Raw genomic sequence first — 23,619 nt, forward strand, 5'->3', positions numbered from 1 at the left:
GCCTCCTTCGGGGTCTGCAGAAGAGGCGTCACCTATGGACTCCTTGCCCTGCCAAGTACCTGGAGCCCAGAGCGAGAACATTTTGATTCCGTCCCCTGCTCCACTTTCTCCCCACCTTATTGCCCGCCCAGGGAATCCCAGGTGCTGAGAAGGGGCACCTCCGTGCCTCCTGTGTCTCACTGCCGGGCACACGCTGTCCTCAGGTGCCGAGCTGGCCTTGCTGGCCGGGAGCCAAGCCGCCTCATGCACAGCCCCTGCGGAGGAACAGCAGAGCACAGTCTGGCGCTGGTCCCAGGAACTCCTGGTACAAGCCGTGCCTACAAGCCTTACGTGGACAAGAGGACATCCTGTTGGGGAGCTTTTGCAGTCGCCTGTGGGGTGCGGGGGGGGGGGAGAGGAGGAGGAGGTGGACAAGACAAACTGGTAGTACCAGCCTTGCCTACCCACCCCTCTCACTCCCCCCCCTCCATTCTGTAGTCACTGTTGATGGTCTTTTTTTAGAAGCCTGCATTGTGTACATGCTGATGTGTTGTGTTTGTTCAAAGGCTGCACGTACGCACCGCCCCGGCTTGTGTTATTGTTGGTCCTTTCCCCAAACGACACTTAAATCATTTCTCTCTTCTCCCCCCCCCCCCCCGTGTTTCCTGTTGGTGTGATTCAAGCATTTAAGCCCTCTGTTGGCTAGGAGGGGGGGGCGGGAAAGCCTCCAAAAGGAAATGTGTATCAGAGCAGCTGTTCAAAAGGACTAGTTCTCTCTGCAGCGGCAAGAGCTTTTATCGCTTGGGACTGTAGGTGAGGGCTCATATTGTGAAGCTTTCACCCAAGCAAACTAGTGTGTGTATGTGTGTGTGTGTGTGTGTGTTTGGAGGGGAGGGTAGATTAAAGCCCTTCTCCCTGAAATCTAGTTCTCTGAGGGAATGGCTTTTGCATGGGTAGGAACTGAGTCCTGTCAGTCTCAGTCTGCTGCCTGAAGCACCCAAGCAGAGGTGCAGGACTAAACCAAAGGCACGGGAAGCCTAGCAGAACAAAATGATGGCATTCATGCCTCACCGTGAAGGGCCTTCTGGCTGCCACAACATCTTTCCCTCTATTTCTGATGATCAGGGTGTGAGTGCTGTTTGTAGCAAAACAACAGCAGCCATGCACAAAGGGGGGGGGTGTCAGCAGACATAGGGGGACATGGAAGCTGCAGAAATAAATAATAATAATAATAATAATATCCTTAGGTAAGAAAGCTGGGGGGAGGGGGGAAACCCAAAACAGCCTAGTGAGGACTGCGCAGCGCTCATTGATAATGGAACATTGATTGTCTATTTAGGGGAGATGGACAACTGGGTGCAAGGGGATGGAGTGGAGTTTCATCACAGAGGAGAGCATCAATGGCTAACTGGAATAGCTAACAGGAACATTCCATGCCGCAACATTTTGTTGCAGTTCTGCGTATAATAGTTTCCCTGATTCCTCTCCCCCCCCCATCCTCTTGCTTTGAAATCAACCTATTTGTAAAAGTCATTTTGAAACCTGCTGTGTTGGGCGACCCTTGCTCTGAAAAGCGTGGTCAAAATTAAAGGGTTCGGGAACTCAGACTAGACCAAATTTCATAAAATCATACACAGACTTTTACGAAAACAAAACTCTACAAGAGAGAAAAACTCCAAAGAATTAGACAGATAAAAATAGCTCAGAAGGTAAGAAAACAACAAACACTAACTTATCCAGCTAATTAACATAAATGCTTACACTTAAATCTCAGTAGGTTGAGCAAAGGGACAAGAAGCTGTCAAGCTCATTATTTCTGAGGTTCTAACCTATTCCCATAAATCAGGCTTAAAGGGGCGACATCATCACACTTGCTTAGGAAAGGAATTATTGTACTGATTTTAAGATTGGGCTCAGGTGAGTTTCTTTGGGTAAGAGACCCCACAGCCCTGGGACCTTTTGCCCAAGGAGGCCCATGTAAGCCAAACATTGCAGCCTTTTAAAAATCTGTTCAAACATTTCCTTTCCTAAGCAATCTTCCAAACATCTCTTGCCAATAGGGTGGTGCTATTAGTTTCTGTATTTCAGTACTATACATTTGCAAAAATGTATGTCTTCTTGGCTCCACCTTCTGCATTCCACTCGTGCCGCTGCTGCCAATGGGGTATCGGCATGCAAATAAGGCTGCAGTGACTGGCGGCCGATTGGGTGAGCTGCCACTGAGGTCATCCTTTGTTGTTGTTTTTTAATCTAGGCCAAAAAGGACATTTTGTCTTTTGAATTTAATTTGGAAGGAAAAGCTGGGGGCGGGGAGACACTTTAATGCACATAGATTTCCCCTTCTTCCTTGGTTTGGGAGCAGGTTTACGATTATTTAAAACGAAGGGTGGCCTTTAAACACATTGCAAAGATTTCTGAAAACCTCCTCTTTAAAATCTATCTATATATAAATGATATAAGCTGTTGAGAGGTCAGTCCCTGCTAAATTGGGGCAGTGGGTGAGAGCTGATGGAATACCATACAAGTTTTAAAAAACACACAACCCCCCCCCCCACATTATTGCTGTTTATTTACTATTTTTAAAACTGCCTCAATGCTAGATGCTCTACATGTGAATTAGAGCAAATCCTGTTCACAGGATGACATTGGTGTGTGTTTCTTTTTTTTTTTTTAATGCATGAATCTTGAACTCCTTCTTATTATTCAACCCTCCCACATTTGAGTTGTGATCTCCTGATAGCATTCATTTGCCTTCATTGCCTAATCTGTGTAGCATTTTCCTCTTGAATTGCAGTTCCCTCCCTTTCCCAATCCTCTTGAAATTGGGGGGTGGTGAAGAGTGAGATTATTCAGTTTGCAGTTAATCCTAACACTGTTTTTGGGGTTAAGCTGGTTTAAAAAAAAACAGAAAACCGATCACCACTGTGTGCCTCCATACACCTTGTTGGGAAATTGAGAAGAGCTACAGCTCATTGGTTGCGCGGCTGATTTGCATGCATAAGGTTCTAGGTTCAATCCTCTGCATCTACAGGAAGGGCTGGCAGGTACCCTGGAGAGCCACTGCTGCTGCCAGTCAGTGTAGACCTTACTGAATTAGATGGGCGTAGCGCTGTGGGTTAAACCACAGAGCCTAGGACTTGCCGATCACAGGGTCGGCGATTTGAATCCCTGTGACGGGGTGAGCTCCCGTTGCTCGGTCCCTGCTCCTGCCAACCTAGCAGTTCGAAAGCACATCAAAGTGCAAGTAGATAAATAGGTATCGCTCCGGTGGGAAGGTAAACGGCATTTCCGTGCACTGCTCTGGTTCGCCAGAAGCGGCTTAGTCATGTTGGCCACATGACCCGGAAGCTGTACGCCGGCTCCCTCGGCCAATAAAGCAAGATGAGTGCCGCAACCCCAGAGTCGGTCACGACTGGTCCTAATGGTCAGGGGTCCCTTTACCTTTACCTTAGAATCATAGAATTGTGTAGTTTTGGTCGTCCACCCGTGGGTGGTTGGCTAGGAGCTTACTTGGCAATTTCGCTCACTGGCTTTTGCACCGAGAAATATGCATAAATGAAACCAGCCATGCAACATCTGCTGCAGTGTTCAGTCAGGGGCAGGGAGGAGAAATGAAAAGGGAAATGACATCAGATACAAATATAGCCACCCTGCAGCTTCAACTAAGCCTTTTCAGCTCAGAAATCTTGTTGAAAGCACAAACCACACCAGCTTCCTGATTGTCACCAGCCTCTTGTTCCCAAAATCAGTGCGGTGTTGTTGCTTTCAATTATAAAAATTGCAAATGTATAGACTTGGCCGTGAAAAGCAACTAATAAATAACTGGAGCAAAATAATTAAATAAATGCGTCATTCCAAAGGAATGTTTTAAGAATACACGTTCCAGTTATTTATAAACTGTTTCCACTTTTACCAGAATCTTAATTCTGGTAGTCAGCTATGTATATAGATAGAGATAGAAGGTCAATTTTTCCACCTTGGCTATGCCCAATACTTACCTCAACTCTTTGGAAACTGGAACGATCATCAGTGATTTCCAATACTTAACTTACTTCAAATAATCTTTTCTGCAAGATTCAATTTTTCAGCAAGAGTCTGGAGTATTTTTCTTGCATAGTTTAGGAGAAGGGAGAAAAATTAGATTCTCAGAAGGTTGGCTTCTGTTCACAAGGCACTTGCTCAGCTTTCGAACTTGGTTAGTTTATTACATTTGGATAGGAGATGTTTTTGAAAAGTTTGGATTGCCTTATATTACACTATGGGTAACAAGGAGTTTGGGGGTTGGGACCACTTATGAGTTAAGTCAGCTTTTAATTAAAAATGAGCATTCTGTGATAACAGTCATCTAGATTTTAATGTGTGAACAAAAGCAAATTGAAGATGCATAATGTACCTCATTACTCCTTCCCCAAATCTGCAGCTTCTAATGGTGGCTGAATTGGGAGCTTGTGACAGCAGGCATTCCCTGTACAGTGGTACCTCAGGTTACATACGCTTCAGGTTACATACGCTTCAGGTTACAGACTCCGCTAACCCAGAAATAGTGCTTCAGGTGAAGAACTTTGCTTCAGGATGAGAACAGAAATCGGGCTCCGGCGGCGTGGCAGCAGCAGGAGGCCCCATTAGCTAAAGTGGTGCTTCAGGTTAAGAACAGTTTCAGGTTAAGTACGGACCTCTGGAACGAATTAAGTACTTAACCTGAGGTACCACTGTATTACTGAGCTCTTTCTTCTTCTCCCTGTTTCCACATAGCATCTACAATTCAGCTGCAAACTGAATTGCCTTCACATCTTTTCCCTCTTACTTTCCTTTCTGGAGGTCAAGGGCAAGGATGCATTCCCACCCAAAAATCCCGGGAATTGTAGTTTACCCCTCGCAGCTACAACTCCCAACACCCTTAACAAAATTCCCAGGATTTTTGAGGGGGGGGGAGAGAATGTGCTTTAAATGTATGGTGTGTGCTCAGCCATAGTAGTTATTGTTGGACTTAACACTAGAGAGTTCAATTCCCTGTTTTGCTGTGAAGCTCACTAGGTGGATTAGGTGTTTTTTTGTTTTACTGAACATGACAAACATGGATTGGCATGGGCTGCAGTGTTAGAAACTGAGATATGAAAGCATGGAGCTAAATGGCACCTTAAACCTAGGTTATGGGCGCAACAATGGAATGTCTAAGCATGTTTTTTATAGCAAGAATACAAAGCTGAAAATGAATGAACTGCAGCTAAAATACTATGTTCATTTTTCACATGGTCTAGTCCTTCCCACCCCCCTAATATTCATAAGAGGGTCTCTACTCCAGTCTTCACAGTCATACCTTGGTTCGCAAACGCCTTGGTACTCCGATGTTTTGGCTCCCAAACACCGCAAACCCGGAAATGAGTGTTCCGGTTTGTGAACATCTTTTGGAAGCCAAACATCCGACACGGCTTCTGCAGCCTTAGTTGTCGAACGGACTTCCGGAACCGATTAAGTTTGACAACCAAGGTACGACTGTAGCTGGAAGTGGGGAGGCGGAAAAAGGTCCTCCTTTCCTTCAACTCTGCAGTTTTGATCTGAAATCTTAGGCACAGTAGTGTGCCCAGAGCTCATAAATGAAATTCTCTATTGCAACATGCGCCTAGAACAGTGGGAGTTCCAAATGCTGGTGGGCTGGATTAATCCGAGTTTCTGGTGGTGGTTTGGCTTCTCTCTTTTGACCTCCTGCTGCAGAGTCATGCCGGCTCTGGGGTGAGCATGCTCCAAAGGCCGAGGCAAAGGAGAGCATGGGAATCTCGGGTCAAGAAGGGGCTAGCTATGTCTCTACATCTGCATATGTGTGTGCGTATGTGTTTGTGTGCATGGTGAACCTTCTTCCCAACCTGTTTATCACTTCTGCTGCTCTCAGATAACATAAAGTGAGACCACTTGTACTGCTCTCCTCGCCTCCTGACTTCTTTAAGAGGTGTGGGATGATGGAACTGGAGCTGTATGAAGCGAGAGGGTAAAGCTTGTGTGTGGCGCTTGGGAAAGCTTTTTTAGGGAAGTGGGCTGCAGATTTGGATAAAATGCCATAAGGCTGTGGCAGGTGAAGGGCCACACAAGGTTGTCCCTTCCCCTGATGAATCCATGGTTCTGTTTTGTTTTAAATCTCCTCTCCCCTTCTTTCTTCTCCGCAGGTGGCCGGATGGGAAACGTAAAAGAAAAAGCAGCCAATGTTCGGTGAAAAGCAGTATGTCAGGTAAGCCACCCTTTTCAGGCTGTTTAAATTTGTAGAATCGTAGCTATTTGTCCGGCTCCCACCAGCACCCCGCTTGCATCCGTGATCGCTCTGCTTAATCAAGAATAATCAAGAACAAAGTGGGCATCAGCGAGCGGAGACCAGGCCTTCCACAGCCACAGGCTTGCGAAGCCAAATGCCTCCCAAATGACTCGAGCAAGTGAGCCAAGCCACATACTTCAGAGCCAGGGAATATGTAGATATGTATTTGAGGCAGTTTGAGCTGACAGATTAGTCTCTTTCTGGCACCCGTGCCTCCAATCAAACTACTGTTTAAGCCTTGATGCTACAGCAATCTATCCCTCAAGATTCCTCAGAAATATTTTTAGTGGTATGTGACTTTTCATTCCACACGATGGTTTCTCTCTATAAAGTTGTAGCAAAAACTTCTCTTGATGCCCTAGAAAAAAAATACATATTAGAGGGGAAAGGAGAAATGCAGGCGAGAGAGGTGGGAGCCTTCATTGATGCAAACAAGCGATGCCCTGAGAATCCAGAATATAAATAACAGGATATCCTCCCGAAATTTATCAAACTCTGTCCTTGAACCCATTGAAGTCCTTTTGATGTTTTCCACTGGCCCAGAGAAGGAGGTCACGGGGCAGCTCAGGATATCGGTTCTCAAACGGCAGAGTCTGCAGCCGGAAGATAAACCACTAAAGGGCTGGGGGGTGCAAGAGGTGAGGCCACAATGGGTCATGGGGCAAAGGCACAGTGATGTGCGGGTTTGTGAATGAGAGTACTCAGCCGGATATTTGCTTCTTAGGATAAAATGCTCCCCATTGGTCTGCCACCCGCTCAAGTCAGCCACCCTCTCCCCACACAGATACACATTCCAAATCAAATCATTTTGATTCCCATCTCCCGTTAAAACCTTCAGTTCTTCAAAGTTCTCACTTTAATAATACCTGAGGTTTCTCCCCCGAAAAACAGCAGTAGTGGTTGTATTGCTATTATTATGGCTACTGTTATTACTTTTGCTATTATTATTATTATTATTATTATTATTATTATTATTACTGCCGTATTTATGAATCGCGGGTGGCGCTGTGGGCTAAAGCCTCAACGCCTAGGGCTTGCCGATCGAAAGGTCGGCGGTTCGAATCCCCGCGGCGGGGTGCGCTCCCGCTGTTCGGTCCCAGCGCCTGCCCACCTAGCAGTTCGAAAGCACCCCCGGGTGCAAGTAGATAAATAGGTACCGCTTACCAGCGGGAAGGTAAACGGCGTTCCGTGTGCGGCTCTGGCTCGCCAGAGCAGCGATGTCACGCTGGCCACGTGACCCGGAAGTGTCCCCGGACAGCGCTGGCCCCCGGCCAATAAATGTGAGATGGGCGCACAAACCCCACAGTCTGTCAAGACTGGCCCGTTCGGGCAGGGGTACCTTTACCTTTACCTTCCCATGAGGCATTCCAAAGCCGCGTACAATATAATTTAAAAAGTTTATTAAGTGGTTACATGAATAAAAACAATTGCACATATAACAATCATTTTAAATAAATAAAACCTTTTCTCATATTGTTGTATGAGAAAATGATTTATTTATTTATTTATGTTGTAGACTGCCCTGTGGTCCCTTGATGAAGGGCTGTATATAAATTTAATAAGAGCAATAACAATTTTATTTGTAGAGTGTGCGCACGCACACACACACACACACACACACACAAAGCAACAATAGCACATGTGTAGAATCAGTTCAAATCTCATACAGATACCAACTAGGATAAAGATCTCCACTTAGAAGACATGCAGTAGCTCATTTTACAATGAAAGGAGCAAGATGCTTCGCGGGAGAGGGAGGGAGGGAGGGAGAAATACCAGGTTCGAGATTTTATGTAGCAGGTCCAAGGGGGAAACCCTGGAGAGGAGGGGACTTAGGCAGCTGTGGAAAGGCAGGGGCCTTCAGTCTCCCCAAATGCTTCATAGGGGCAAGACCTACCAAAGAAGAGTCACTGTGCTCGTTAGGCCTGACACATCCTGTGCAGATCCAGCTTTTCTAACCGCTTGCTGTGTGTGATTCACTGCTGGTCCGCTGCTGTCATTGTGGAAGTGCCCTAGTTCAGTGCCAGAGCACACCCACTGGATGCAGAAGGTTCTCTAGGTTCAGCTTCTGTGATCTCCAGGGAGGGTCCTATGTTCAGCTTCCCCATGTTCCTATTCTGTCCTCTACCGTCTTGTTTCCTGCTTGGCAGGGGGTTGGACTCGATGGCCCTTGTGGTCTCTTCCAACTCTATGATTCTATTCTATGATTCTATGAATAGGTCTGTTCCAATGGAAGCTTCACTGTTTACAGTACGTCCAGCATTACCATTTTCCTATTGCTGTTTGTGGGTTGGGGGAGGGCTGTGCTGGTCCTCCCGGCCTGGTCTAAAGGGCAAAGACATCCCTTTCCTTAGAAGAGTCATTGTAAGGGGCTGGCTCCATGCCCTCTGTTCCAAGGGAAGGCAATACCTTCTGTGACCCTTGAAGGACACAGGAACTCATGGTAAAATAAAAATCCTCCTCATATTAAATGCACAATGTAATGTGTGATGTGGGTGGCAGTCACATATGGCATGCAGTGTGCCATTTGCGTGGTCCATGCATACTAGTGTATCTTCTGTGGCACACATTAGATTGTAACATGCCTGTGGGAAGTCCATTAATATGCCACCCTAAAGAGGATTCCCTGTTCGGTGGCTGTGTAAATGGGATACCTTTTCACAGTCCGCTTTTCGTCTCATGGAAGCTGATTTTTCAGTCTCAGACGTGGAAATGTGAATTGGTCTAACATGGCTGCAAATTGTGTGGTCTCTTGGGGAGGGGGGAAAGCGTCACAGCAGAACTCGGCGCTTTCTCTTCCTACCCAGATGCTAGCTGTCTTGCTGGCAAAGGAGAGGGGAGGGCTTCTTGTCTTCCCTCCCCTCCCGGCACCAAAAGCCATCATGCTTTCATGTTGCTAACAGCTGTATTCCAGATGAGTTTAAGACCTTGTCTTTCTTCTCTCACATCCTCATCCCATTGCCTCCATCTGGAAAATCACACAGGGTTGGAGGGACCTTCTGGCTCCTAAACTACAAGGGCCAATTTGCGGCATGATACTTTCCCCAGCAGGGATCTATACTGGTGTAGGGAAACCATGTGTAAATTTGTCGTGTGTGCACGAAAGTGCACAAGTATGTGTGCCTGTACGGAAAACGTCACGTCAGAATTGGCCCTCGGCCAACTCTTATCCTGTTTATCTTTTGAGAGAAAGCTCCAAACTCCACTCACCAAACACAGTCACTGGTGTTTCTCACAGTGAACCCGTGGCACATCCGTAATATGCATGTGTCGTTTAAACACTGAAATACATACATCAGAACCCACAAGCATGTGCAATGGGAGATTTTAAAGATGTGAAAAATTACATCTTTCATGTTTGCTCCCAGATGCTCTTGGCACTCACACACACATCATATAATTCTTTATAAATTCTATAAATCGGCCATAAATTCTATAAATCGGAAAAGGCCAACGAAACAGAAGGGCCAAGTTGAACGTGAGCATTTGTTGGCAGGAAATGGGAATGTGCAGGCAAAAGAGGCTTTGGGGAGGGGTAAGGGATTGTGGGCCAAGCAGGCCGAGAAGGTGGCCTGAATTTTGCATGTTTCGTTTATTTATTTATTTGGAGCTCTCGCTCCTTCCATCCAGTCTCGGATGCTGCAAATATCTAAGCAACATGCCACTGCTTTAAGGCAGCTGAGACCCAGGCTTTATCCCCCTCCACACAGGCATACCAATGCCGCAAGGGGGGCACGTCCCCTTTTCCGTCATGGCTGGGTCATCCTAGGGTCACGTGGAGGTGACCCTTGCCACAACCCTAGACAATAGGACATTGTGAGGGCAGGGGGTGAACGAGAGAACACAGCTCCTTTTCCTGGAAGGGGGCAGAGGGGGCACCTTCATTATCAGGGCTGATGAGGCCTAGAGGGTAAGCAAGGTTACGTGAGTTGGGGGGTGGTGGCAGGAGATAATTGGAAGGGGGGTCGCAGGCTGCTTCCTTCTCCTTCAACAACCCCCCACAAGCCCAGAGATAAAGAGCCTTTTTGTGAATGTACATGGCTGTTGTGTTTTCTGCATGAAAGCCGCCCTCGTTAGCGGTACTTTAAATAGCCTTTCAGAAAGACTAACGAAGCCTGGAAGTGGGGGGAGCAGACAAGGACAGGCCTTGCCATTGCCCCCTCCCTCCTGGAATGTGGGGTCAGAGGGGATCTTGAGAGCCATTCAGGCCTTGGGGTGCCTGTACTGTGAGGGGTGGACAGCAAAGGAGGCTGCAGTCTCCATGTTTTGCCAGCGAAGCAAAGCCGAGTCAGATATGAGGCAGCTTAGAAATTAAAGTTGGGGCAAATACTTGTATCCTGCCATTTTGCCCCCCCCCCAGGTCATATGTGGGGTTGTTATACTCATAACAACCAAGTCAAAGCAAATGGCCCACGTTTTGCCCAGTGAGCTTGCTGTGGCTGTGGGTAGATTTGAAACCAGGTTGACCTGGTACGAGTTAGCATTCATAAAGAGAAGAGTAGCTCTGAGCATATACTCAGATTTCCAGAATGCCTTTTCCAGAAGACCTAGTCAGAAAGGGTTTGGGAAGAAGTTGTAAGGGTTTCAGGAATGATCCCTGACTGCTGAGACATGAAACGGGGCTCACCAGCAAAGTATCTCTGTCCTTCCTTGCTCCATATATGCTCCACATATACAGTCACTAGCTTTCTCAGTCTCCATCTCTGTCCCTGCTCTCTGATCCTCAGTCACTCCACCTGTGCTTCCCTCCCTCTAACAGTGGTCTAAGTGGGAGGTCACTACAGCATGGATCACTGAAGACCAGGCTGGCCCAGGCCCAGGAATGGCTGCAGCTGGTCAACCAGCCTAAGCTGGGCATAAGCTCCCCTTGCCTAAGTGGCTCCAATGACAAGTTGAAATCCAGGAGTGATCCCAGACTATGAACCTGTTCCTTCAGGGGGAAAGCCGTGCCTCCCAGGATAGGTCATACACCTAATTCCCGGACACAGAAGCCATCTGCCCACAGCATCTCCATCTTTAATAGCCCCCACCCAGCCCTTCACCACTTCCAGACACCAGTCCAGCACCTTCACACTTCACAGATAGAATGGAGAGAGAGAGAGAGACACCTTCCAGACAACAATACAGCGGTACCTTTGTTCTCAAACTTAACCTGTTCTGGAAGTCCGTTCCAAAACCAAAGTGTTCCAAAACCAAGGCGTGCTTTCCCATAGAAAGTAATGAAAAAGGGATTAATCCGTTCCAGACTTTTAAAACAACCCCTAAAACAGCAATTTTACATGAATTTACTATCTAACGAGGCTATCGATCCATAAAATGAAAGCAATAAGCAATCTACTGCAGTCACATAATCAATCAATCAATCAGTAGCAGAACTGGGTTCCACACAGCCACAGCCACAAAAATGCAAAATAGTTAGCAAAAACAGACAGACCTCAGTGTAACACTCAAAACAGAAGTGTGGCACTCAACATGGAGCATGTTTTACTTCTGAAAAAAGTTCGCAAACCCGAACACTTACTTCTGGGTTTGCAAGTGTTTGGGTTCCAAGTTGTTTTGAGTACCAAGGTGTTTGAGAACCAAAGTACCACTGTAATGTGGTAGCATGGGGGAAGCATCACAGGACCATTAATAAAGCAGAATAAATTTGCCACTAAAGCAGTGCTACTGTACCAAAACCACGTTGCAGAATACACTGGCAGCACAACACTCATCTGGAAGGGCTCGTAGTGTGTTAACCTTGTGGTTTTGTGCAGCTTGGTTGTGTTGCTTGTGTTTCTAAAAGGGAGGCGACTTTGAGAGCTGCGAGTGGCTAGTAAAGTGTGTTGCTTTTAAAGATATGAAATTGTGATAGGCCCCTTTGTGTTTCAGAGGTGATATGGGTCTAGTCACCAGGTAATGATGATCAGTGAAAGGGTGGGCAGGCCCATTGAAGTCTGGTGTGTCCCAGATCTGTATTCCCCCTTCCAGCCCTGACCTCTCCACTCTTGTTTTCTCCTCCAGGGTACATCCCTAGCTACTTGGACAAAGATGAGCAGTGCGTTGTATGTGGAGACAAAGCCACGGGGTACCACTACCGATGTATTACCTGTGAAGGCTGCAAGGTAATGGAAACATGGGAAGGCCATCTCGCCCAGAGTGGCTCACTAGGGGGGGGGGGGGAATTCTCCCCTTTGACTTGGTGCCCCTTCATGACCCCAGGCAGCTGCCAAGGACGGCACTGCCCAGGGCTCGGGTTTTTTGGGTGCTGCGACTGGTGGGAAGCATTTTGGTCCTTTTCGCAGCAGGGGCCAGAGGAAGGCAGTGGGTGAGCCTGGTGCTAAGTGAGGCAGGGGAAGGGTGTGGAAGGTTTGAGCCAAATGTGTGAGCAGCAGTCACTCAGGATTTCTGGGCCAAGGTTCACTGAGATGTATAGAAGGATAAACTAGAGAGTGGAAAAGGAATTGATATGTCTTGGCAAACTGCAGTGTGGAATGGATAAAGCCAGATTTTGACAGTGATGGGAGCTAGACAAATTAATATTTTCCGTGGTCTCTGGTTACATTTCTTAATTTGTTGACTCTTCTTCTGTTCCACATTTACCTTACTGATTTGTCAGCCTCCCCCACTGCCATCACCCTTCCCCAGTATTATTTTCACCACCTCTGTTGTGTTCTTTCTCCAAGGGACTTGGAGTGGGGCATGTGTGGGGTTTCCCAGCTTTATCCTCACTAGGTTAGGCTGGCAGGTAATGATTTTTGCCCTGTGCATTTCATAGATGTGTAGGTGTTTGAACTCGCATCTCCTAGGTCTAGGGCCAATTACCTAGCTGCCACCACACCACAGTAATGACCATATGTCATTAGCATGCTTGGGGCTGCATAGGACACAGTCGTGATAAACTTTTCTGCCCAAAGTGTCTGCAAGTCAGTACAGTTGTACCTTCAATCCCGAATGCTTTGTAAGTCAAATGTTTTGCCTCCCGAATGCCGCAAACCCGGAAGTGTGTGTTCCGGTTTGCGAACGTTCTTTGGAACCCAAATGTCTGGTGCGGCTTCCGATTGGCTGCAGGAGCTTCCCATGCCTTGGTTTCTGAATGTTTTGGAAGTCGAACGGACTTCTGGCACGGATTCCATTCAACTTCTGAGGTACCACTGTTATTAGGTGGACAAAATCAGAAGATTTGGAAGTAGAGAGTATGGATTCACAAAATAAGTGGGGATGGGATAGAGTAGAATTAAAAGGCCCTTGACGGACAGGTGAGATGTGCCTGAGGAATGGATCAGGAAGGACTGTAATGGATGAGAGGATCTTGACAGAACAGAGAGGGTTGTTGCTGCAGGCAGATTAATCAAAGGCAGGGAGATGGGAGAATGAGCCCAAGGGGCCTGGTTAAGAACAACCCAGCAGTTTTGGGGAAATTCAAATGGCACCCTACATCCCATAAATGCAACTCACCATGGCATCCTTTTGCGCAAGCCTCATTGCGGTGGGCAAGAATGTTGCCATTTATTTTGATTTTTGTACAGCAGAACTTTCTAGTGCATTGTGTGCCTCGAGGGTCAGATCCTGTGTATGGTGTAGTGATTAGCGTGCTGTGCTAGGTCTGTGAAGACACTGGCTCAATGTCTCCCCCTCCTCCCAATCCACAGTGCCCAATGGGTGACATTGGATCAGTCATACCCTCTCAGCCTGATCCACCTCACCATTGGTTGGTGAGAAGACAACATATATGTCTATGTAGGGGATAGTCATGCTTGCTAGCTTGAGCTCTTTGGAAGAAAGCCAGGTTACGAATGTAGCTTAATTTAATGAAATACGTGCACGTCTCGCTCAGCTGCCCTTAATGGTGTCTAAAACCTGTGAACTGAGGTGGCCGCTTTGCTGTATGTGCCTTGTGGGAGTGTCAACTCCAGTTGGCAAAAGAACTTGTGAGAAAAGGAGCAGCATATGGAGGAAGGAAACAGCAAAGAGAGAGGGAAAATAGAATCCACGCTGAGAAATTGAAGGAGGTTGTGCCAAAAAGAGAGAGCGGGGAGAGTACTGTTTCTTCTGTAGTATTGACTTCCAGACATTACTTTTGAGTACTGATCTTGAGATTTCCCGGCACAACATGTGGTTTTCCCAGGCGAGAGATTTGTTTTATTGCACTGTATTAAAGTCAGTTTTGTGGTGCTGATTATGACTTAGTTAGGCACTGGGTACTGTTTGCAAAGAGGCACCCCTCATTCCAGTGCCCCCCTCCTCTTATGTTCTTGGCACATGGTGAGCCATCCTGGGTGATCTAAGGTCACTGGGCACTGGGGGGGGGTCTTAAAAGGGCACTAGTGGCAGGGTAGAAGAGTCTGGGGTTAATATAACAGCATGGCTGGATAACCAGTCATGCTGGGCCCCTAATGAGGGAGGACACGTTTTAGGACCAAACTTAAGTAAGTGTGTATTTAGCAAATGAATAAATCACGCCCACTTGCCTATATGTAATAATAATAATAATAATAATAATAATAATAATAATAATAATAATAATAATAAATAATTCTATTATTTATACCCCACCCATCTGTCTGGGTTTCCCAGTGTGCAAATGAGTGTGCATTGGAGGGGCGGGGTTAAAACCTCCCCCTCAACTCGGCTGCTTTAAATCCTTTCTCCCCAGCTCACTTCCACTATTGAACCCAGGCAGACAGGAAATAGCTTGGAAACAGTTGAGTGCAATAGTTTCCAATTGGTGGAACGTGACCAACAAACTGCTGTGCCCTGACCTAAAGTGGGTCTCTTGCCAGAAGCATTCCCCCTGCCCCCCCCGCCCCGCACACACATTCTTCTTTGAGAGAGAGAGGAGAGAAAGAGAGGACAACAAAACTAAACAAAAAGAGAAAAGGAAAGGCAGGCATGTGCAGTAAAAGCAGGCAGAGACAACTCAAGACCTCTCTGTTCCTGAAGCGGAACGTTCAAATGACAGAGATTTGAGCTGCCCCTGATTCTTACCCCAGAATCTACTGACTACCTCAGATTGCCAGCCCTGGGTGCAGGGCGGAGTGCAAGATGGGGTGCTCCTGGCTTTGAAAGAAGTTGAAAAACTAGTGGCAGCTTTGAGTCGTCGTTAAAGGTTGTACAGTGGTACCTCGGGTTACATACGCTTCAGGTTACATACGCTTCAGGTTACAGACTCCGCTAACCCAGAAATAGTACCTCAGGTTAAGAACTTTGCTTCAGGATGAGAACAGAAATTGTGTTCCGGCGGCGCGGCGGCAGCAGGAGGCCCCATTAGCTAAAGTGGTACCTCAGGTTAAGAACAGTTTCAGGTTAAGAACGGACCTTGAGAACAAATTAAGTACTTAACCCGAGGTACCACTGTATAGAGAGAGAGCTAGCAGGTCCAACCCATGAGGCACAACCTGCTGAGACGTTCTCCAACATACACCTAGACAGAAATGAATGGGAGCAGTATGAGAGCACAATAGGGGGTGGAAAACATCCTTGTCAGTTGTGCCCCATGTTGATGAATGGGAGGCCTTTGGGGCAGCCCCAGGACTTGTAGATTAGAACCACAGATTAGATTAGAACATGGGAGCGCACCACCTCAACTTCCGCAATAGAAAATCACCCTTTTGCCTGATGGACTTGTATTTCTAAGATGCAAGCCCTAATACGCTTGGCGTTGGTGGTTAGAATGGGCAGGAGTCCCGTTGGAAGTGCCAATAGGGCTGTACCCCGTTGGTTAGAAAATAAGACCCGAGTGGGTGGCTTGGAAAACGGAAGACGCTCCTTCCTTCTCAGGACTGCCTGGTTCTGATCCCGCTCTTCCCCTCTGCAGGGCTTTTTCCGGCGGACCATCCAGAAGAATCTGCACCCGACATACTCCTGCAAGTACGATGCCTCCTGCGTCATCGACAAGATCACCCGCAACCAGTGCCAGCTTTGCCGATTCAAGAAGTGCATTGCCGTTGGCATGGCCATGGACTGTAAGGGCGTTGCGCCCGCTATGGAGGGATGCGAGGGTTGGGGAAGACGAGGGAGGGAGCGGTTGCAACCGGGGATCCCATCACGGAAATAAATGTAGCCAAGGATGTGGGGGCAGAGAGGGGGCATGCTGCTTGTTCCAACATAGAGTTGTGTGGGACCATCTATTAATCCCAATTTAATTGGGGCCATTGTTGCGGCATGAGAACCCCACGGGCCGGAGTAAGCGGCCTCAGAATTCCGTAGGCTGTCACAGGAGCTGGCCAATCAAATGGCTTCTTGTGAGGCCATTCAGCGCATTGGTTAGTGGGCTGCAGGATGCGATGGGCGCCACACAGAGTTCTGATTGGCTGTGTGTGAGGCCCCACTGCCCACTCATGCCTCTCCATTCTTCGCGCCCCCTAGTGGTGCTGGATGACTCCAAGAGGGTAGCCAAGCGGAAGCTGATTGAAGAGAACCGGGAGAGGCGGCGCAAGGAAGAGATGATGAAATCCCTTCAGCACAGGCCGGAGCCAACCACGGAGGAGTGGGAGCTGATCCACATCGCCACGGAAGCGCACCGCAGCACCAACGCCCAAGGCAGCCACTGGAAGCAGAAGCGGAAATTCCTGGTAAATAGTGGAGGCGGGTGCGGCAGGCAGAGTCTTAACCAGGGGTTGCATGTATTAACCAGGGGTTGCATGATCCCACACAATCTCTTCTTCTTATTCCTTGCTTTCTTTTTGGATTAACATTTCCTGGCTCTTCTTCCCCGGTTTCTGAGCGTCCATATCTTCCCCCCAACCTTTGCGTTCTCGCACACAGACATTGTGAAAATCTGGCAGAATAAAGTGTGCCAAATGAGCAGATAACAACAGGTATATCTTGTTTTGCATCAGGGCTGGGTTACGTGTCTGTGTGTGCATGCAAAGTCCACGTAGCTTTGCTTAACACTTTCCTTTACTTTGGGTTTTGTTCTTATTCTACCATGCGTAAGCTAGGTTCTGTAGAGAACAGGAAGTGGCATGGTTACTACCTAGGGAGCTAGCCATGCATACGGGCCACTTCTCCTGCATGTCTTCCTAATCCTGTGGAAACAAATGCACAATTTTATGCTACGCAAATGGTTTAACACAAGCTGGAAGCACACATCCGGCCCAAGGTATGCTCGTGTTCTACCCGGCTTGTTATTTGCTACAGTGGCATACTTTGCATATACCGCTAAACCGTGGCTTTCTTCTTCATGAGGAAGCCTGCAGCTTTCCCTGCTTTGGTCGTGCTGCTGCCATGCTACTGGGACCAAGCCATAGTTTGAGTTCGTATTACATCCGAACCCAGGCTTATGGTTTGTCTCGCTCCAGACAAAGCACAAGCTTCGCAAGCCTGGGTTTGGACATAACACTATAACCAAAGTCAATATGTTCTTGAGAAAACACCAACTTCCATGCAGTCTTCCAGGTTAAAAAATTATTACTATTACTATTATTAGTTATTGCTTGTACCCCCACCCACTCTGAGCGGCTTCCAGCAGAATACAAAGAACACACGCTACATGCTCCTTCGTACCTAAAGTAATAATAATAAATCCCTGTGTATAGAGATCTAGCATGCCAGGAAGAAGGGTCTAGCCTGGCCTTTTCTTACATGCTTACAAAAATAAATGAATGCTGGATCGTTCAACTGTGTGGTTTCCTATTAATAAGACAGAGAAGCAGGTTTCCCTCTTACTACTACTACTACTACTACTATTATTATTATTATTTCAACTAGGCCTTATTCACAACTAAATTTTGCTGTCTTGCAGCCACATAGTATCATATAATTTTCCCCTTCCTTTTTAAAAAACCACACTTTGATTAACATTCAATAGGACCACAAGAGCCAGACAGTGGCATTTTTACCATGAAGTACCAGTTCATCACCCCAGATTATTATTTTAGTTTAAAATGCAGTTTTGCAGTGCAATCCTAGGCATGTGTGTTCAGATGTAAGCCCCACTCCTAAGACACTGTCTTCTAAGAGAGAGGGTACAGAATTGCAGTAATAAATGTATTTTAAACTTTTCTTTTTACTTTTAAACCTCTTTTAAAATTGTATAATAGCCTGTATTTTTATTTGAGCTAATTTTTTGGAGGCTAGGGTTATTGCCCTTCAGCAGGTCAATGCACACACACACAAAAAAAATATACGTGTGCAAATGTACAGTCATACCTCGGCTCCCAAACGCCTTGGTAGTGGAACGTTTCGGCTCTTGAATGATTGAAAACCGGAAGTGAGTGTTCTGGTTTTTGAACGTTCTCTTGGAAGCCAAATGTCCAACGGGGCTTCTGCGGCTTCCAGTTGGCTGCAGGAGCTTCCTGCAGCCAATCAGAAGCCATGCTTTGGAAGTCGGACGTTTCAGAAGTAGAACGGACTTCTGGAACGGATTCTGTTCGACTTCGGAGGTATGACTGTATATCTATAGTATAAAACCATACACAGTGGTGCACACTCCAGCCAAATTTCCAATAAGCAGTTTTGAAGCCCCTTCTATTTCAGAAGGATATATGTAGGCATGTGCTAAACCCTCTAATTGAAATTGATTGGATTTAAAACTGCTTAACATTGGTGGTGCCCACTCTGAACGAAACGTATCTGTTTCCTTTTCCAGACTGCCGTATGCGTTAAATCTGATCTTTTTTTTTTTTTAATGTGGTGAGATTGTAACCCATGCTTAGACTTAGCACTGGTAGTAAGCTCAGAAGTCAAAACATATGGCAATAAAATCCAAGATCTCAATAGTTTTAATTAAATAAAGGTTTCTCCTCCTCCCACAGCAAATGATTCAGGCCCTAAAGAGGGACCTTTGAAGGGTTAAAGTGATTGAGCAAAGGGACACAGCTGTGACCTCTCAGCTCCCTCCAAGGGCAGATGGGCCGGAAACCCCCCAACCCAGCCCCCTCCCTTCCCCCTTGCCTTACACGAGTAGGGATTGCTGGTGTGGGGTGCCCTCTTCTGGCCACAGTCAGCTAGTGCCAGGGCAGGTCAGGACATAGAGGTCAAGGGAAGTGGGGCTTGAGGGGAGGGGGAGAAAGGAAATCAGAGGCCAGCAGGCAGGGTGGCTCTTGGAGAAACATTTCTCTCTCGTAGTCCTCCTTCTTCCCACCACCAAACACACACAAGGGTAGAGGAGGGTAGAGGGAAGTCAGGGAATTGGAAAAATCCCATACAGTATTTTGGTACTGAATTGAATGTGCAAACATTATGCAAAATGATACAGTTGTTTTATTTTTTATTTTTTATTTCTTAATGTTTATTGTTATAAGATGCTTGTTATAATGAAAACTAATAAAAATATTAACACCCACCCACCCACCCACCCACCCACTCCTAAGCTTTGCAATGACAGACAAACACATTCCTAAATTAAGCTACAGCTTTGAAATTCAGGCTGGGCAGTGGTCTGAAAGCAACACAGGCGCAGTTTTAGGCATTCTTTTAAGGAACGGGGGAAACAAACTGCAAACCTTGCTTTAAGTTCTGCAAAGGAAGAACAGGAGAGAAGTGTGGTGGGTTCCAATGCACAATTTTTACTGGTTTTAAGAAAACACACACCGTAAAAGCTTCCCCAGCTCCCACATGGGTGGGTCACAGGCTCTAGCATGCCCTTAACGAGGATGAATGCCCTGCATTAAAAACAGAAGGGGTGCCTTGCTCCAGAAAGGGGGTGCGCACAGGGCACTCAGCAGGGGCAGCAGAACTTCAGGTGTCCTAGAGGATAATTGGAGGAATCCTTCAAGGGGAAGACGCCTGCAGGCCCTTGTGACAACAGGTGCTTAAGGTACAGGAGCAATTCTGTCTCCTCCCTGACTGCATTCTTTACCCCCCCCCCCGCTCCACATAAGTAAGTGGAGCGTGTTTTTCGTTTACTTGCATGGACTAGGGTAAATCAGGAAAATATTCATGGGGACAGAAAACAATTTGTCTTTGTCCAGCGTTGACCACTTGAGGAGGAAACAGTTCCTCTCTGTCCCTCCATATCCCGGAAGAGAGACAACAGATTGCAAAGCAGGAGAAGCCTAACTGAATTTTAACAATGCAGGAAAGTAGTTTGAGATTGCCTTAAACTAGAAATTGATCAACCTTTCGCAACTTACTTTCCCGTAAAAATTAATGAAAACAAAGCCATATTATAATTCACAGTACTTTTGAATGCACATTTCACAAAACACACAGCTTGTATTTGCTGCAAAATAATCATTTCTGGGTGCGTTTTGGTACTTCTTTTGAGCCAAAAACTGCATCGCAAAATCTAGGGAAGCATGGAAACCTTAAAAATCGCTGCATTCTGATCCTCCCCCTCATCCTGGAAGTGCGAATCACTTAAAAATGAGGGCTGGATGAAATCCTGGAGCTTCCCTACCTTCAACACATGAGGCTGTGGCTTGCTCCAGATCTTGTCAGCACTGTTGACAGAGCCCCAACGTGAAATGTGCACTGACTCAGTGAGAGACATCAAGGTTATTCACTTTGAAAATGAAGCAGCAACGTGGTGGGAAACTGGGTTTTGGTGTGAGATACAGCAGTGAGCTTTTTCGTGTTGATGGACAGATTTCTAACCCAGAGAAAATTTTCTGGGCACTAGCATAATCTAGCACACGCTACGACAGCCTGTTCTAGAGGATGCAATAGAATGCTTCTTTCAAATCTAATTTCAGCAGGGCAGGGGGCCCTGTGGGTGCCATGTTGTTGATATGCTAAAGTCTACCTTGCAAAGTTTTATGTTGCCAGGGTTGTGCGTCCTTCAGAACCAGAACGGACAGTTCAACAAGGGGGAATTGCCTAATGGTACCGTGTGCCTTAAAAAGAAGGCTGTGTTTCAATGTGTTTTGCCCATTAGTTCCCAGCAAGCTGCACGTGCAGCACGCATCAACAGAAGATTCAGAACGCGTAGTTCTTCCTGTTGCAAAAGTAGAGTCGGATTCTGGTGGTTTTTGAGACTGGAAGGTGGATTCGCGCCAAACTTTTGTTCTGCAGAGTCATGGTTCTGCCTCTCTTCTCGCCCCACTCACAGCCCGAAGATATCGGTCAGTCACCTATGGCCTCCATGCCCGATGGGGACAAAGTGGACTTGGAGGCGTTCAGCGAGTTTACGAAGATCATCACCCCCGCCATCACCCGTGTGGTGGATTTTGCCAAAAAACTGCCCATGTTTTCAGAGGTAAGCGAGGTGGGTGGGTAGATTCCGTCAGAGGGTTGGGGGGAAAGGAGTGTGGTGATAATCTCTTGAACGTGCGGAGATCACAGGTCTTGCCGTTACAGTGATTAGTAAGGGGAAAGCCACAGGTGTGGAGCCAGCTTCTTGCTTCCTCCCACCATAATAATCTCCATGGTTTGCCACCAGGAGGAAATATTAAGGGGCAGGTAGAGAGGTATGATGGGATGCAAGCAAGCTTGTTACTGGTTTGTCCAGTTAGGCTGAGGTGCTGATGACGAGTAGGCCCAAGCCAAAAGTGACAGACAATTTTCACGACCATGTCTGCCAGTGTCAGAAGGTGCTCCGTTCTTTCAGCAACCTTTCCTAAATCAAAACAAAAAGGAAGAGTGTTGCATTGACTTGGAATGGGCTTCCTGATTGGCTAGGATCACCCAAGTGACCAGTCCAGGTACTCTGAAATAGCTTGATTTGGTCTCAGTAATGTAAACCGAGCATGTAGAAAAACCAGATTGGTTGTGTAGCATCATGATGCCATTGTGGCCACTATGTGATTCCTGATTAGCTGGGATCACTTGACGAAGGCGAAAACCCTAAAAGGGAAAAATGGCTGTGAAGCTGTAACGTATTGGGCGACTAATGGCTGCAAAATGATGAACGTTCTCAGAGGTAGGAGTTTGTTTCAAGAAACATTTCAGGATAGCTGTGTACATTCCAATTCCCACCTACCCAAACCATGCATATAATGAACCTGTAACTTGGAATACTTCTTCATGCAGCTGATGATATGGACCGTAGTCTACAAAAACTTGTGCCACAGTAAGTGTACTAAGGTGTCACAAGACTCTTCTTCCTTCAAACAAATGGCTTTTGAAGAGAAGTGTCAAGTTCTTGCCCTCTCCAAAGCGATTCCTGATTTCCCGTTGCTCCTCACCCTTCTTTGATTCATGCCCAGACTCTGGCCTTTCTCCTTCCATGATCTCTCCTTAGTGCACCCATTCCTTGTCTCCTCATAAACCCTCCTCGCTTTGCTCCTTTGTTGGGGGCAGTGGAAACATACTAACGCCATGGAGTCCGGAGCAAAGAGTGCAAAGGGCCCTCTTCTCTGTGAAGCACAGCCCTAGTAAGCCGGCTGCCACTGACCGCCATGCCTTTCCCTGCCTACAGCTGCCTTGTGAGGACCAGATCATCCTTCTGAAGGGCTGCTGCATGGAGATCATGTCGCTGAGGGCGGCTGTGCGCTATGACCCCGAGAGCGAGACGCTGACGCTAAGCGGCGAGATGGCCGTCAAGCGGGAGCAGCTGAAGAACGGCGGCCTGGGCGTGGTGTCGGACGCCATCTTTGATCTGGGCAAGTCCCTCTCTGCCTTCAACCTGGACGACACCGAAGTGGCGCTGCTCCAGGCTGTGCTGCTCATGTCCTCAGGTACAGGATTCGGGATATACGCTTTCCCCCCCTCTAGCCCTGGGTCTGATTATGCATACGCCTCCCTCTCTGCCCGACGGGGGTGGATAGGAAGCTGCCTCATACCGAGTCTGGCCATGGATCCGTCCAGCTCAGCACTTTCTATGCCAGTGATGGGCCACTGGAGTGCGGCCTCCCCATCTGGCCCATAGCACCCCCAATCTGCTCACTCTCAGCCATCAGACTGGGGGGGGGGGCTTTTCTTGGAGCCAATCAGAGGCTTTTCTAAAGCCTAATTTTGGCGGGTTTGTTGGAGGGGGTCACAGTTGGGGTGGGAAGAATGAATCCTCCACATATGCTGCACCAGTGCCAAAAATATAGAATTTGGGCTTTTTAAGAAGCCCGTTCAACCACTCCAATTGAAGGGTTTGGGTTTTTTTTAGCCAAATTGCTACACTGGGCTTGGGAGCTGGTTGCAGCTGGAGGGGGAAGGGTTAACGCCTTCCTTGTGCCATGTGACCCACTGAACACCACCCCCTGCTGCCATTAAACTTGGGGAAAACCCTTACTGTCTGCTCCAATAGTAGGTTTCCTCCAAGCCTAATTACAGCACATGGTGCTGTTTGTGTGAGTGCAGAAGGGGAAGGAAGGGTTAATCTTCCCTTCTGCAGCAGCAGTCCCCATGAAGATCTGGCAGTGAGGCTTGGGAGAAAGTCGAAATGCTTCTCCACCCCCACCCCAAGACTAACTGCTGGCTGTGGGAGGGAGGAGAGTGAAAATCTGCAGGCGACTGTGTGTGTTGCATGTATGGCTATGAAG

General features: G+C 47.3%; 1 protein-coding gene across 1 annotated transcript in view; it reads left to right on the top strand.

The window, feature by feature from the left end:
* Nucleotides 1-23,619, top strand: part of THRA (thyroid hormone receptor alpha) — a 120,510-nt gene that overhangs the window by 85,200 nt on the left and 11,691 nt on the right. Inside the window, exons 3-8 of the mRNA XM_082197368.1 lie at nucleotides 6,138-6,199; nucleotides 12,284-12,384; nucleotides 16,077-16,224; nucleotides 16,628-16,833; nucleotides 21,255-21,401; nucleotides 22,563-22,821. Coding sequence (XP_082053494.1) covers nucleotides 6,138-6,199; nucleotides 12,284-12,384; nucleotides 16,077-16,224; nucleotides 16,628-16,833; nucleotides 21,255-21,401; nucleotides 22,563-22,821 — 923 coding nt within the window. The remainder of the gene's footprint in view (nucleotides 1-6,137; nucleotides 6,200-12,283; nucleotides 12,385-16,076; nucleotides 16,225-16,627; nucleotides 16,834-21,254; nucleotides 21,402-22,562; nucleotides 22,822-23,619) is intronic.

This window comes from Podarcis vaucheri, assembly GCF_965113315.1.
Source record: "Podarcis vaucheri genome assembly, chromosome: 13".
Classification (NCBI taxonomy): Eukaryota; Metazoa; Chordata; class Lepidosauria; order Squamata; family Lacertidae; genus Podarcis; species Podarcis vaucheri.